This window comes from Astyanax mexicanus, chromosome 19, assembly GCF_023375975.1.
Source record: "Astyanax mexicanus isolate ESR-SI-001 chromosome 19, AstMex3_surface, whole genome shotgun sequence".
Classification (NCBI taxonomy): Eukaryota; Metazoa; Chordata; class Actinopteri; order Characiformes; family Acestrorhamphidae; genus Astyanax; species Astyanax mexicanus.
In genome coordinates, this window is record NC_064426.1 from 7,812,953 (window position 1) to 7,829,688 (window position 16,736).

General features: G+C 44.3%; 1 protein-coding gene across 1 annotated transcript in view; it reads right to left on the minus strand.

Annotated features, from left to right (window-relative positions):
* Positions 1-1,365: 1,365 nt before the first annotated feature.
* The window catches only part of LOC103045428 (protein phosphatase 1 regulatory subunit 29), a 242,976-nt gene continuing 227,605 nt past the window's right edge, over positions 1,366-16,736 (minus strand). The window contains exon 4 of the mRNA XM_022671688.2: positions 1,366-7,072. Within this exon, the coding sequence (XP_022527409.1) occupies positions 4,057-6,762 (2,706 nt within the window). The 5' untranslated portion in view covers positions 6,763-7,072 and the 3' untranslated portion in view covers positions 1,366-4,056. The remainder of the gene's footprint in view (positions 7,073-16,736) is intronic.

Consider the following 16,736-nt stretch of genomic DNA (forward strand, 5'->3'; position numbering starts at 1 on the left):
GGAAGACTTAATTTAAAGATATTGGAAAACCTGTCAGGGTAATAATAAGTGTGCTTGTTTGGCTGGAGCGTAATGAAAGAGGTAAAAGTTGACTGATATTGCCCTTGAGCAGGAGAGCACTGTGGAGAGTCTTACTCCCCCATCAACAATGGAAAGAAGCAATCAATATACACTTTTTATGAACGACTAGCATATAATGAAAAATCCCCGTAAGAATGCATGTAAAACGTTTCATTAGCTTTCGCTTTCGTTAAACCATGTGGATAACGGGAGCTATACTTTGTCTTTTTTTCTTCACAGGAATGTTCTTTTCTCCTTAACTTTTTCGTCAGTGAAGGGAGGCGTGAAATAAACCAGTATCTATAAAAAATGTACAGCAGGGCATCGTACTTTACAGTTACAAAAGTGAGCTTTCGCCATTGGTCGGTTGCCTATTGTCTGTAACTACATAGTTAGTTAGTAAGTTCCTCTGTAATGTAAATGCAAATAATACATGAAAAGGGGTTTTGTCACAGTAAGTCTCCGGTAGCAGTTCCTCCACCTGTTGCGTAACTAATTAAGAAGATGCTTCTGTTGGTCGTTGTTCTCCATTCCTGTTTAATGTGATTGATCGATTGTGTGGGAACTGTGGAAATTCCTCATACGGTTCAGACACAGTGCTGTGCATATCCGCAGCGCATTTCAGATGAGAACCGTCCTAACACAGTGGCCTAAACCCCCCGGCGGCCATATTTGTAAACACTGTAAACGCCACTTTTGAGAGCAAGCTCTGATCCCTGCTTTAATCACATGCCTTGGACTGTTAAACACCGGAAGGAGAGAGCAAGAGAGCGCATGTACCTGGAGGGTGACACCTGGAACCTGACCCATATTTGTAGAGCTGTGGAGTCAACATTCAATATGGCGCCAATGGGGCAAGACGGCAAATGAAAATGAAAGAAAGAAGGTGGTACATTAACATGAATAACATGTTAGAGAACAAGAATGAACAATCAGATGAGAACTGGCTAAAGTGTTGCCAAAGATGAAAGAAAAAAAATATATATAAAACAATCTATGTTCCAAAGCCTAGGCCCGAAGCGAAGTAAACAGCATTTTTTTGGCATCTATGCCATAGAAGGCCATTCCAAATTGAAGGACCCTTCAGTGTACGTTTATAAGTATATGCTATATAAGTAATGTAGTCGACATTCAGAGTGATTTTGAGGACGCAGCTGATGTATCCTTCACAGCCCTTGGTTTCCCACAATTCTTTGTGTGTACATACAACACCAAAAGAAAAACAAATCGTAATTCATATATCGAAACACATCGAAATTAGGCGGAAATGTTATAAAACAAGTCGCATTAGGAATTTTTTTTTTTTTTTTTTTTTAGAAATGAAAGCTTCATTGAAGCTTCAGGTTCTACCAGGAGACTCTTAGAGATGCTAAGTCACCTTTGCCTTGACCAATCACCAGCTGTACAAACACAACAGCTTTGCTATTTTCAGACACTGCCCTCCCCAGCATCACCAGGTGTGTCATGTCCATGTCATGTCTCTGGAGGTTAGCTCCGCCCCTGCATTCTTGATCTAGCAGGATCTGCGATATGTAGAAGCTACAGGACTTGGGCCAACAATTGGAGCCTACGCCAAAGACCCAAAGACTTTTACTTCAGTCAAAAACTTTTACATCTCTAGAAAAATGTTAGAGTTTAGTTCTAAAAGCATATTTATATATATATATGCTTCTTCTGGAGTCTTCTGGTAGAATTTGAACTTTTGTTTCCTGGAATAAATGTAAAAAGCGCAAGTTTTGCGTCGCAATTGCAAGAGAAGGGACCTCTTTCAGGTGAAGTCACCACAGACTTTATATGTGTAACTAACAGTCTACTGATAAGGAGCCTTTATAGGACAGTGCCATTCCTCGACTGCAGCCTAGGCCTTGGAACATATTTGCCGTAGTCCTCAGTCACTGAGATGTGAAAATGGAAAATGGAGGTGTAAAAATGGAAAATCACTTGTTGAAGATGTAAAAATTTTTACATTTTCATCATTAACTTCATTTTCCCTACAGTGCATCCAAAATCCAAGACAATAAAATGACACATAACTACATATCAAACTCAACAGCTTCAGTTTACTGACAAAAAAATGGATAAATAATGATATAATGAGTTACTGAGCAGAACCCTGTAGAACTGCCGTAGGACTGCTAACATACGTACACTTCTCCCTTAGTGTCACTAATCAAATCATCCCATTTTTTGGTTTACTGGTCCATGAAGCTGTAGGTTAAACGAGAGTAATGGGGGCAACGAAGAGAGTGTTTCTTTTTAATCAAATCTGAGGTTGTTACAACTCCCTCCCCAAACCCACCCACCCCTAAATCTCTATACACACAGATGTACATGAACCAGCCTTAGCTCGCTGCTAATTAGCTAGCCTAATCAAACCGGACATTCGTTAATTAAGTGATGGCTGGAAATAGAGGTGTTGGAGTTAATTGAATGTGTCGTTTTTAGTACAAATGATACCTTTGAATATTTATATATGGAATTGGCTGGTTTTACATAGAGTTTTGAAATATTAATGGGCACAGATCTATACTTATTAATATATACTGTGTATATATATATATATATAAATATATTATATTATTTCTATCCTTTTCCATGCTCTGTGTCTGTATCCTGTATCTTTCGTCCTCTTGTTAGTTGACTGATTTATGGGTTATGGATCTTATGAAAGGAAAACGAAAGAAGAAGAAGAAACAAGACCGAACTGTTCAATGGACATTAGACACTGGACAATGTAAACTATATAGTATAGTAGTGAGCAGTAGTGAGCAATAGTGAGCAGTAGGAGTGGTAGTAGTTGATCCTGACACTGCACAGCCTAGGCCACATTGCTTCAATGCAACGCACAATGTACATCACGTAAACAAATCTGTATTTCAGGACTCTTTCTGCACTGCAAATACATCTGTTATAAAGGCACCAGGTGTACCCAACCTACCCAACCTGGTGCAAGTGAAATAGTAGAAATGGAATCTATGCCATCAATGTAGACAGCTGTCTGGACACATGCCAGTGCCAGGTACACTGAAAAAAGAAACCTGTGATAAAGAGTAAGAGTCCAATCAGTGATCAGCCTGTGATATGGAACTTCTATACATTGTGCATTCTATACATTCGCCCCAGCCCTGGTTGGCATTGACTTATTTACTAGGTTTCCCTCATTTGTGTACCCGCCTGTTCAGCACTGCATGCAGCTGGCAAAAAGATCCTGACAGTAGCGAAGCTCCCTGGGGTGTTTCTTCTGTTTTATATTTCACATTTCCTCCACCTTTATCCTCGTTTCTTTTTTCGATGACAAATACTATTGAAATGTAAATCGGGTCGCCACTCGCGGGATCTCTCAAATATAGATTGCAAAGTCTGCTTTTGACAGCTTTATAGAATATAAGCGCATTTCGCTCTTTCTAACACGTACACACACACAGACACACACAAACACTCTTCCACATGGCTGGCTCACAGATGAATGCGGTGCCCTGTGAATCGTGTGGGAGTACACATGCACACCCTCTCTCAGGCTCAACGAGGACTCGGGCTACAAAAGGTCTCGCTATTGACACAAACGACGCAAACACAAATGAATACTGGGCGAATGCGATTATTTTATAACAAATGATATGCCCCCTGGAATATGTTCATTGAACACGACTATTATGAGAGTTGGTCTCAGCTTTCTTTCGGGCCTAAAATTAGATCTAAACGAATGCTACCACGGATTTGTACTGTATTGTCATGCTTGCTCTCACTTGCTCTCTCCCTCGTTCTACATCTCTCTCTCTCTTTCTCCCTCCCTCCCTCCCTCCCTCCCATTTTCTGGCTCTTTGATGACTCATCCTGTACACAGACAGATCAAAACAACTTGTCCTCAGACCCTGAAAAACTTAACTTTGCTTTGTACACAGCAACCATCCCCTTGGCTGCTCTTCCATGACGGATCATCAAGCTAATCAGGCAGCGCAGAAGGCCCATGCTCTGGAGCCTTCACTGCCTCAGAGCCTACAGCTTCTGCTGAGCTGACACACCCTTCCAGTAGTCGAGGATGTCGTGCAAGTCCTCGCCCTTCGCGAACTGGACCTTCTTGCGCAGAGCGTTTCCGGCTGTGATGTAGCAGGACTCCTCCCGCGGGCCTTTCCTGTAGGGGCGGAAGCGCTCCCAGATTCGCAGGGTGCTTTCGGTGGAGTACTCTGGGCTGGAGGAGTAGCCCGAGTAGTTGTGGTGGCGGGGTGAGAGCTGGGAGTAGGAGGCAGCGTCCCTCTTGGTGCGAGAAAGGGGTTTGAGGAAAGATGCCCTTTGGGCAGGGGAGTCATGGGAACCCTCATAGTAGAGAGCGGGGACAGAATGACGGTGCTCAGCACAATGGAAGTCCGGATGCACCTCCAGGTGCTGTTGAAGGGCAATTCCATCCACAGTGCTTCCATCCATATTACAACCCCCACCTCCACCACCACCACCAACTAAAGGAAGCCTCTCAAGGGGTTCCCCACAACGCAGGGGACTTCCTTTTTCAGGATACTGGCAGGGATCAGGACTCCTGGGCTCTGGCACATCCAGGCTGTAAACACGGGCTTTGCCTCCAGCAGGGCCGCAATGCTTTTTTGAAGAGCTGACAATAACAGCTGCATCTGCGCTCATCTGTCTCTGGATAGGCCTCACTGCTGAAGCTGGTGGCGGAGGCCTGTAGGGAGGTGACACAAAGCCCCCTCCTGTGATCCCAGGCCTTTCAGAAAGAGAACCTGCAAGAGGAAGAGGAGGTGGAGGAGGGATTTTGGGCGATGGCATCACCTGACAGCCCTCCGTGACAACGCCTGAAAGTGGAATAAGACCCCGGGTCAAGGAAGAGGTGATGGAAGGTGGAGGGGAAGTGGGATTCACACTCGTCGTAGCAGCAGATGACACAGCGGCAGCTACAGAATCAAGCTTGAGGGCATCAATGCAGTTGTTGATGATCTGGTTGACCTTGTCAACTTCCATCGCAATAGTAGAGATCTCTGACGCCGATCCTCGACCATCGTCATCCGAGTCATCCACAAGGTCACTGCCATCTTCCTCCCTAAGGTCTTCCGCTCTGACAGCCTGCATCACTCCATCTCTCCCTTCCCCTACTCCTGAAGTCCTAATATCCATGTAGTTGCCCTTGCTTGCCATAGCTTCCGAGAAGGCAGTCGCCATCTTCTCTACTTGAGGGATGGAGGAGAGTCGTGAAGAGCTTGTGTTTGCAGAGCCGTGACCGAGCAATCCTGAGCTGGAGGACGAGGACATGGGCAGCTTTCCATGGTGGTGCTGGTGGTGGGTCTGCTCGTGGAGCTTCTGCACTGCCGTCGGGTCATTTGCGGCGGCTGCCGCCACCTCTGGTCCGTAGCGCATCTCCAAGATGGTCTTTTTCACACAGATGGATTTTTCTTTCTCCTCTTGCCTTCGCCGCCTCCGCAAACAGTAATAGACCAGGCCAAGAACAATCAGCATGCCAAACAAGCAGCCCACGATAGTCATGATGTAATGAGTAGTAGTGGAGGGGTTTGACAGCATTTCGGCTGGCGTCGGCGCTCGAGTGGAGAAGGAGAGACATGTGTGGTTGAAACGTTGCGAATTGCGTATTGATGCCACACAAAAGGTGTAGTTTTTGTTGGGTTTCAGCATGTTGAGAGTGATTAACTCCTTCTTGTTCTTCAGATTCATCACATCAGAGACATAGCTCTTGTTGTACTGTACGAGGATGTACATCTTGCTGTAGGGTCGGGGTATCTGCACTAGTAAGGATGCTGAAGAGAGCGACACATGCTGAAGTTTAATGCTGGGGCTGAAAGTATTCTCAGAGGAGGACGAGGTTGTGGGCTGATGGTATGGCCCAATACGGTCAAACATGTTAGGATCCATGCCTGAGGAGTCTGGATCTGGTGGTAGAGAAGTCATCCCTGGTATGAAAACCCCATCTCGGCACATGGAGGAGAGGATGTTGCGAGCACTGCGACCGTGTCCCCCTACAGGGCTTAACAAAGGGTAGCCGAAAAGCTCTCGAGGAGTCTCGCACTGTAGCCGATCGTAGGTGTGCGTGACGTTGTTGAAGGCCTCCAACCAGGTAAGGAAGCTGTAGAGCTCACATCCACAGTGAAACGGGTTTCCTGCAAGCTCGCACACCATCAGCCTTCCCACCACGGTGAACGTGGACGGGTCTAATCGGGCCAGCTTGTTAGAGGACAGATCCAGGCTGCTGAGGCTGGGGCACTCCCAGAAAGCGTTGGTGGCAATGACCTCAATGAGGTTGTGCTGCAAGAAGAGGCACTGCATGCGCCCCAAACCTCGCAACATGCCCTCAGTCAGGTTGGTGAGTTTGTTGTATCCAAGCTGCAGCACCTGCAAGTTGGCCTGGCCAGCGAATGCACCGTCCTCGATGTAGGATATCTCGTTTTTAGTGAGGTTTAGGTCCGTCAGGTTGGTGAATCGACTGAGCGAGGAGTAGAAAACAGCCTTGAGCTTGTTCTCGTTGAGACGTAGGTCGTGCACCGTGTTGTTAATGTGCTGCGGGATTGTCTCGTACGGCGGCTGGTTCTGACTGCAGATGGCCAGCCACACGTAGCCTTTATCCCCTTCGATGAGCCAGCAGTCGCCGCTGACGAGAGCCGGCGCAGAAAATAGCAGGAGAAGAGAAGACAGGAGGAGGAAGGAACTGCAGGGAGAGGACAGGATGCGCGACTTACTCTTCATGATGGGGGATAGTGGGAAGAGATAAGGGCTGTTATGGTAATTGTGGAGAAAGGGAGAGGGGTAGAGTCTGTAGAGTGCAGAGGAGTAGGCAGTCAGATCAAGTGGGATCGTCTGTGGAGAAGCAGGTACTTTTTTTTTCTCTCTGCAGTTACAGCTGTGGACTTGTCACGGATTTTAACAGAGTCCCCATGTTATCTGATTTTCCGTAGGTCTGGAGTACTGACCGTCGCTGGGCCACCACATAGCCTCCTCATGGGTCCGTTAGACCTGGACTTGGAGGGAGGCTGCTTTGACGTCTTCTGTGAAGAAACTGCAGAGAGAAAGAACAGAGAAATAGTTACTAAACAAAATACATTTAAAGACATTTTAAGACTTTAGACCATTAAGCAGAATACACAACCACACATGCATCAGGAAAAGATGTAACAGTACGGAAAATGCAAACTAATTTTACTTTGATGTTCATCACATTTCAGACAGTATGAACCTAATATATGTTACATAAATTCTTTTGATAATATACGTGATAATATAAGTGTTGCAACAACCACGGATACCACAGCAACACCTTAGCAACCACCTAGCAACACCAAAGCAACCACTTAGCAACACCATAGCAACCACTATGAATACCATAGCAACACCTTAGCAACTACCTAGCAACCACTTGGCAACACCATAGCAACCACCACAGATACCATAGCAACCACTTAGCAACCACCTAGCAACACCTTATCAACCACTTAGCAACACCATAGCAACCACTTAGCAACACCATAGCAACCACTTTGAATACCATAGCAACACCATAGCAACCACCTAGCAACCACTTAGCAACCACCACAGATACCATGGCAACCGCTTAGCAACCACCTAGCAACCGCTTAGCAACCACCTAGCAACCGCTTAGCAACACCTTAGCAACCTCCTAGCAACTACCTAGTAACCACTTAGCAACATCATAGCAACCACCACAGATACCATAGCAACACCTTAGCAACTACCTAGTAACCACTTGGCAACATCATAGCAACCGCTTAGCAACCACCTAGCAACACCTTAGCAACCACCTAGCAACCGCTTAGCAACCACCTTGCAACCACTTAGCAACACCCTGTAGAGCTCGCATCCACAGTGAAACGGAGATCCTGCAAACTCCTGCAACAGTTTCTGCAGGAACTGCAATGTAGTTTCTTTTGTTAATATACAAAACATTCATTCCTGTATTTTAGGCCTGCAAAACATTTAAAAAAAAAGTTCAGACATAGATAAAAAAAGGGTGGAAAAGTAAGTGGTACTAATAAGAACAGCTGCAAATAAGAGCAATTTGCAACTAACTCACATGACTGGGTTAAAAAATATATATTTTAGAAGGGCAGTTTCTCAGAAGCACAGATAGGCAGAGACAGAGGTTCACTAATATGTCAAAAAACTGTCAAAAATGATGGAATAATGTCAGCAAAACGTTCCTCAATGTAAAAGTGTGCATATTTTCTAGTAGATGATATCATCAAACAATTCAGAGAATTCAGAGAGTCTATGGGCCCTATTTTAGCATTTTATAGGTGACTTTAGGTGACATTCTGCTCAAAAATGTGCAAAAGGCATGTACTAATTCTCTTAAATAATCATGGGTTTGTTTTAAGTTTGTGTAATAAAGTGTAATAAGCCAATCAGTGTGTAACTTGCCAGAAGCATTCTGACTTTGGCAGATTGCTATTTTAACCGTGCAGTGCTTTTGCGCTTCTCAGCAGAGGAATTTGGGTGCATGGTGCATTGCCAAGATAGCAATGAATGTCTGCCGTTTTTTTTACACCACCAAGATAGCAATACATCTAAACACATCTCACTTCTTCCAGAACTCCACAGCCATCAGCCTAGAAATATTCCAAAACTCCGTAGCTATTTTAATGCCAGAGGTGCACAATGTGAAAATAGACTGTTTGTGGAGTGTAAGATAGCAATGAGCATCACAATGCACCTTACACAGGGTGTATGATAGAGCCCTTTCTATGCATTCAAAGTATGCATTCAAGGCTGAGAAAGACTGTTAAAACTGCATTCTGGTGGTCTTTGGGCCCTCAGGTGACCCAGTATTAAATATAGGCATTGTTCTGTACTGGAAATCACTGCAAAAGCTCAGAAAATACAGAGAATCACAGTTTTCCATGCAATTTACAAATACAAGTTAAATCTTTCCTTGTACTGATGTAAAAACACCAAAACAATGCATTTTTCTGCATCCAAATGGTCTAAATATCAAATTCAGACAGTTCTTTTTAAATACAATTTTTTCTTTTGCTAAAAAGTTTTACCAAAGAAGCATAAAATCCGTAAATCCTTTATAAGCCGTAACGCCCCTTTGACTCGGACTTGACTCAGTCACATCTGAATGCATTTTGCCAGGTGAGTCAGACAAGGTGTCTGCAAAATGGAGCTCATTCATCTTTCCCTGCCACCAATGCTTCACACTGCGCCCCAGAATCCAAAAGCCTTTCAGACATGACACATATGATTAATCACCAAACTGCACAAGAGGTCATTTTTAGAGTCGGACCCACAAACACGTCTGCATTCGTCTGAATTCGTCTGCATCCTGCCTGCATTTGATTTGCATGCAGTAAGAATCAGACAGAAATGTCTATAGAGCATGGGATTAAAACCCTCCCTTATTGTGCCAAGTCCCGTTATCCTCTGGGCGAGGCACAAATTGGAAACCATTCCTGGACTAAACAGTCTTAAATCCATTGCTCAATCCGCATTCCAATGAGGGCCTAGCTCTTTTTACACTCCTCAAGCTTTGAGACCCGGTCATGCCTTCCATATGCAGCTTTTATTTACTGTATATATATTTATATACACTCTGATCAAGCAGAACATTGTGACATAATGATTAGCATTAGTGTTGGGAAATGTTACTGAAAAAAGTATCTGTTACTGATTAATCATTACTGATTACTCATGAAATCTCATTTTCTGTTACATTATGTTACACTCTAAAACCCATATCAATTTAACAATACTGGACCATGTACCAGTCAAAAGTTTGGACACCCCCTCTCATTCAATTTTTAAAATTTATTATTAAAAATGAATACTGAAGTTATCCCGACTGTGAAGGAACACATAAGGAATCATGTAGTAACTTAAACCAACTTAAAAGTGTAAAACAAACCCAAAATACACTGTGAAACATTTAGAAGCGTTTTTTGAGGCTGGTAACCATAACCTGATAAACTTATCCTGTGCGAGAAAAGGTAACTTGATCGTCGTTCCTGGGGTGGTCCTGATGAGGGCCAGTTTCATCACAATGTTTAATGTTCTTCGTGAAAAAAGGGTGTACTAAATAATTCCATATGTTTTTCTTCATAGTTTGGATGAATTTAGTTTTAGTCGACAATGCACAGTGTAGAATTAATAATTAATGAATATCTCCATTGGAAACAGCCTCGTCCAATGTTATAGTAGCCACACTGTGTTTACTCTGCCTGCATCACAGGACCCTGACGGGGGACTATTTTCAGTCCAGCACAGTGTTGCCAACTCCTCAGTAAGGAAAGTAGCTATTGGCTGTCCTAAAAGTCGCTAGAAGTCGCTAAATGACGTTATCGCCTAATTTGCATAATACATGTTTTTGACATACCTGTCAAGTTTTAGATTTAAAAATAAGGGATATTTTCCTCTGTCCGCTTAAAGCTGTCCCACCAGCCCAACGAAGGTTCAGTATCCCTTACATTTTAAGACAGGTTTACAAAAAATCTCAAATAACCACATGTGAACCACTTACACACTACAAATAGAATCTGAAATTTTGTGGACATTCCTACATATGTCATTCTTTACAGCCAAATTAAAAATCCTAAAAATAGTATTATGAGCTTTTACTAAAAGGACATGGACCAGATATATTCCATCAGTAAAAATTTGTCCTAAGGGGCCTACACAATAAATTTTAATTAATACTTCTTCCTTTTGATCACTCCACCCCTGATTAGTTCAGTTAATTTCGGTCCTCTCCACATTTCTAGTTAAGCTGAGTCACAAGCTGTAATTTTTTTATTTTAAAAGGTTTAATCTGTGTTTTATTTCGGAGACGAGTATTTTTAAGCAGCTATCAGAAAAATCTCATCACAGTTTTGCATGATTAGCCTACCGTTACCTTTCTTTTAGAAAAATCGCTGAATATCCAGATCTGTTTTAACATCAGCTGCTCCGACTAGCTGCCTGAACTCACAGCGACGGGGGGCTTCCCCACGCTGACCCTCCTTTTCAAGCTGATTGGCTGTTTCTCCTGAAAGGCGGGACTTTCTCCTTGAACCGCCGCCACGATTGGTTAAGAGACACAGAGCGGTCAGTGCCATCTCCTCAATAATATACATTTTTTAATTTTAATATAATACGGGAAATATACGGGAAAATACTAATACGGGAGGACGGCGGGAAAGAGGAGTAAAATACGGTAGTTTCCCGGCCAAAATGGGAGACTTGACAGGTATGGTTTTTGAAGCTGTAAAGGATTAGGATTGTGAGAGAGAAAAGTGAGTAAAAAACACCATAAATGTGTTAGAAATGTTACAAATGAACAACTTCTGTTGCTTTTTAAATAGGGAGGTAACTTTTTTACAGTAACTTCATTTTTATGTGAATTACATAAACTAGTTTTTTGCCATGTTCTTAAATGTTATTATAAAGAGCAGCAGTTAGCCGGTTATTCTACGTTTTTTGGGTTTTTTTTTTTCCTTTGTTTGTTTTATTTTAATTTTTACGTTTTCTTAAGTTTTCTTTATTTTCAAATAAAGGCTTAGGGCAGCGCCCGCTGCAGCGCAGAGGACAGTAACTGAAGAGCGCGTGTTCTTCTCAGAGTCGCAATAAGTCTCCAATAAAACCACAAAAACTGGCTGGATTTGTCGCTAGTCGCTTTTTTACAAAAAAAGTCGCTAGAGGGTCTGAAAAGTCGCTAAATATAGCGACAAAGTCGCTAAGTTGGCAACACTGGTCCAGCAGTGTCACTGGGGTGTTTAAAAACTACAGCAGCACTGCTGTATCTAAAAAACAAACACTGGCTTTCACTTAGCAACTGGGGTGTTACGCAAATTCCTAATCTATTCACTGGCTATGGGGGATATCAGATGTTTTAGACCCTGTAGCTGGGTGTAGACCCTGTAGCTTGGTGTAGACCCTGTAGCTTGGTGTAGACCCTGTAGCTGGGTGTAGACCCTGTAGCTTGGTGTAGACCCTGTAGCTGGGTGTAGACCCTGTAGCTGGGTGTAGTGTAGACCCTGTAGCTTGGTGTAGACCCTGTAGCTGGGTGTAGACCCTGTAGCTTGGTGTAGACCCTGTAGCTTGGTGTAGACCCTGTAGCTGGGTGTAGACCCTGTAGCTTGGTGTAGACCCTGTAGCTTGGTGTAGACCCTGTAGCTGGGTGTAGACCCTGTAGCTGGGTGTAGACCCTGTAGCTTGGTGTAGACCCTGTAGCTGGGTGTAGACCCTGTAGCTTGGTGTAGACCCTGTAGCTGGGTGTAGACCCTGTAGCTGGGTGTAGACCCTGTAGCTGGGTGTAGACCCTGTAGCTTGGTGTAGACCCTGTAGCTTGGTGTAGACCCTGTAGCTGGGTGTAGACCCTGTAGCTGGGTGTAGACCCTGTAGCTTGGTGTAGACCCTGTAGCTTGGTGTAGACCCTGTAGCTTGGTGTAGACCCTGTAGCTGGGTGTAGACCCTGTAGCTTGGTGTAGACCCTGTAGCTGGGTGTAGACCCTGTAGCTGGGTGTAGTGTAGACCCTGTAGCTGGGTGTAGTGTAGACCCTGTAGCTTGGTGTAGACCCTGTAGCTGGGTGTAGTGTAGACCCTGTAGCTTGGTGTAGACCCTGTAGCTGGGTGTAGACCCTGTAGCTTGGTGTAGACCCTGTAGCTTGGTGTAGACCCTGTAGCTGGGTGTAGACCCTGTAGCTGGGTGTAGACCCTGTAGCTTGGTGTAGACCCTGTAGCTGGGTGTAGACCCTGTAGCTGGGTGTAGACCCTGTAGCTGGGTGTAGACCCTGTAGCTTGGTGTAGACCCTGTAGCTTGGTGTAGACCCTGTAGCTGGGTGTAGTGTAGACCCTGTAGCTTGGTGTAGACCCTGTAGCTGGGTGTAGACCCTGTAGCTGGGTGTAGACCCTGTAGCTGGGTGTAGTGTAGACCCTGTAGCTTGGTGTAGACCCTGTAGCTGGGTGTAGACCCTGTAGCTTGGTGTAGACCCTGTAGCTGGGTGTAGACCCTGTAGCTGGGTGTAGACCCTGTAGCTTGGTGTAGACCCTGTAGCTGGGTGTAGACCCTGTAGCTGGGTGTAGACCCTGTAGCTTGGTGTAGACCCTGTAGCTTGGTGTAGACCCTGTAGCTGGGTGTAGACCCTGTAGCTTGGTGTAGACCCTGTAGCTGGGTGTAGACCCTGTAGCTGGGTGTAGACCCTGTAGCTGGGTGTAGACCCAGTAGCTTGGTGTAGACCCTGTAGCTGGGTGTAGACCCTGTAGCTTGGTGTAGACCCTGTAGCTGGGTGTAGACCCAGTAGCTTGGTGTAGACCCTGTAGCTGGGTGTAGACCCTGTAGCTTGGTGTAGACCCTGTAGCTTGGTGTAGACCCTGTAGCTGGGTGTAGACCCTGTAGCTTGGTGTAGACCCTGTAGCTGGGTGTAGACCCAGTAGCTTGGTGTAGACCCTGTAGCTGGGTGTAGACCCAGTAGCTGGGTGTAGACCCTGTAGCTGGGTGTAGACCCTGTAGCTGGGTGTAGACCCTGTAGCTTGGTGTAGACCCTGTAGCTGGGTGTAGACCCTGTAGCTGGGTGTAGACCCTGTAGCTTGGTGTAGACCCTGTAGCTGGGTGTAGACCCTGTAGCTGGGTGTAGACCCTGTAGCTTGGTGTAGACCCTGTAGCTTGGTGTAGACCCTGTAGCTGGGTGTAGACCCTGTAGCTGGGTGTAGACCCTGTAGCTGGGTGTAGACCCTGTAGCTGGGTGTAGACCCTGTAGCTTGGTGTAGACCCTGTAGCTGGGTGTAGACCCAGTAGCTTGGTGTAGACCCTGTAGCTGGGTGTAGACCCTGTAGCTTGGTGTAGACCCTGTAGCTGGGTGTAGACCCTGTAGCTTGGTGTAGACCCTGTAGCTGGGTGTAGACCCAGTAGCTTGGTGTAGACCCTGTAGCTGGGTGTAGACCCTGTAGCTTGGTGTAGACCCTGTAGCTGGGTGTAGACCCAGTAGCTTGGTGTAGACCCTGTAGCTGGGTGTAGACCCAGTAGCTGGGTGTAGACCCTGTAGCTGGGTGTAGACCCTGTAGCTGGGTGTAGACCCTGTAGCTGGGTGTAGACCCAGTAGCTGGGTGTAGACCCTGTAGCTGGGTGTAGACCCAGTAGCTTGGTGTAGACCCTGTAGCTGGGTGTAGACCCTGTAGCTGGGTGTAGACCCTGTAGCTTGGTGTAGACCCTGTAGCTGGGTGTAGACCCTGTAGCTGGGTGTAGACCCTGTAGCTGGGTGTAGACCCTGTAGCTTGGTGTAGACCCTGTAGCTTGGTGTAGACCCTGTAGCTGGGTGTAGTGTAGACCCTGTAGCTTGGTGTAGACCCTGTAGCTGGGTGTAGACCCTGTAGCTGGGTGTATGGTTAAATGCTCCTTTTCATGGCAGACAGAGAGAGACAGAGTAAAGGTCAAGAGAAACAGAAACATTATTGCAGAATGAATAAGCCATTTTTACCAGTCAGTACTCAAGCCATCCTTTCAAATTCTCAGAGGTAAGGCAAGGCAAGTTTATTTATTTTGCACCTTTCATACACAATGGGCATTTTAAGTGCTTTGCAAATTAAAATAAAATACAAAGAGAGTCGCATAAACTCTGTAAGAAAATAACAATAAAAATGGAAATAAAAATAAAACAAGAATAAAGCATTAATTATTTAAAACAATATGTTTAAAAGTAGGAAACTTTGGAAAAAAAACTAACAAAATAAGTTAGAATAAAAGTACTGTTGCAGCTAGAGAAAAATTAATAAAAGTGTAGTATAAGAAAAAAGTAAGAGGTGATTTTCTTAGTTTTATAGTTTAACCAATTTTCTATTCTGTTTATTGTTGATGTAAAATTTGGGTGCATGGTGCATCGCCAAGATAGCAATGAACGTCTGCCGTTTTTTTTTGCCACCACCAAGAAAGTCATAGAGCAGAAATTTACCAGAACACAACTCACTTCTTCCAGAACTCCACAGCCATCAACATAGATATATTCCTAAACTCTGTAGCTATGAAAATAGATTGTTTGTGATGTGTAAGATAGCAATGAGCATCACAATGCACCTTATACAGGGTGTACGATAGAGCTCTCACTATGCGTTCAAAGTACAAGGCTGATAAAGACTGTTAAAACTGCATTCTGGTGATCTTTGGGCCCTCTGGTGACACTGCATTAAATACAGGTATCCTTCTGTACTGGAAATCACTGCAAAAGCTCAAAAACACTTCCAGGTGATTTTCTTAGTATTATAGTTGAACCATCCACTAGATATGACCAGCATACCCATTATCATCCATCTAAACCCAACTATGTAATCCAGAGGACCCAGAGTACCAGCTAGTATACAGCATCTGTATTAAGTACCTGCTTGGGTAAATACAGAATGTGATGTCAGTTCTCGCATGTTAACTGATCTGTGCGAAATAAATGCAAAAGTTATAAAGTATAAAACAACTGTGTTCAACTGTTCAACTGTGAGTTTAAAGACTCTTAAAGAGCTTTTCTGCAGCTTGTGTTCTAAATAAGCCATCCTAACGTAGGAGTTGTGAAGTCCAAGGCTGTTAAAGTATCTTTTCACACAATTACGCAAGTCTCTCTGTCTTTCTCAGATGCAGTGCTGAAGGCTAGTGCCTAGAATAACCAGAGTATATGTGTACTCTGGATTTAATCTTATGTATAGTGAAAAACATGCTCTTATACCAACACATGTGGTCTACTATGAGTCTCTGACAGCATACAGAACATCTTCCCAAATGTCATTCATTACAAGGAGAGGGTGCAAACTATGAGTGGATTATATTCAAAACAGCAGACATGTGCTCTTTTGTTTAGCTCCCTAGGCTAGAGGCTGGATGCTACCTTTCACAATCTGCAGTGCATGCATGATAGTGATACTGTGCAATCCAACACTTTCTTCGGGGTGCAACTCTTTTTGCAACTATATATAAGTATACAGTATTTTGTTAAAATGTATTATTTTTTAATTTTCCCATTTTCTCCCAATTTAGCTAGGTCAATTGTCCCATCCATTAGGCTGCTACTCAGCTGTATAATTCTCCCATCACTAGTGATGCCAAAACACGAATCACATGCCTCCTCCGACACATGTGAAGTCAGCCACCGCCTCTTTTCAAATGCTGCTAATGTAACATTGCAGAGTAGCCAATACATCAGCTCACAGATGCCTTGTGCTGATCAACATCACCCTAAGAGTTATGAGGGGAAAGAGCGCCATCTACCCACCCAACGAGAGGGAGGACAATTGTGCTCTCTCAGGGCTCCAGCAGCTGAAGGCAAGGTGCATGACCAGGATTTGAAACCTCTTTAGACCGCTGGACCACTCGGCGCACATGTTGTTAAGCAGAGTAACCTGTTTGTTAGCCAGATGCTTTTTGCTAACTGTCAACTTTGGCTAGACTTCTTCAGGGCTCAAAAGCAGCATTTGATAAGTTTGAACTGAACAAACGTTTCGAAATGTTCGAATCCAAAACCATCTCTTTTATTTCAGATCAAGCAAAGCACGGCCCTGAAGGAATTTATCTATCAATGCCTTCAAAGAAGTCTTCTGGATAAACTAGATTTAATGCATTGTTTTATTGCCAACCTTGTTTTATTGTCGACTCTACAGACAACAGCAAAAATAACAATAGCTCAATCTTAACTCCAGGGGTGCAGGACAAGATTACAAACTGAGGAAGATGATAAAAGAGAGACAGAGTAAAGTAT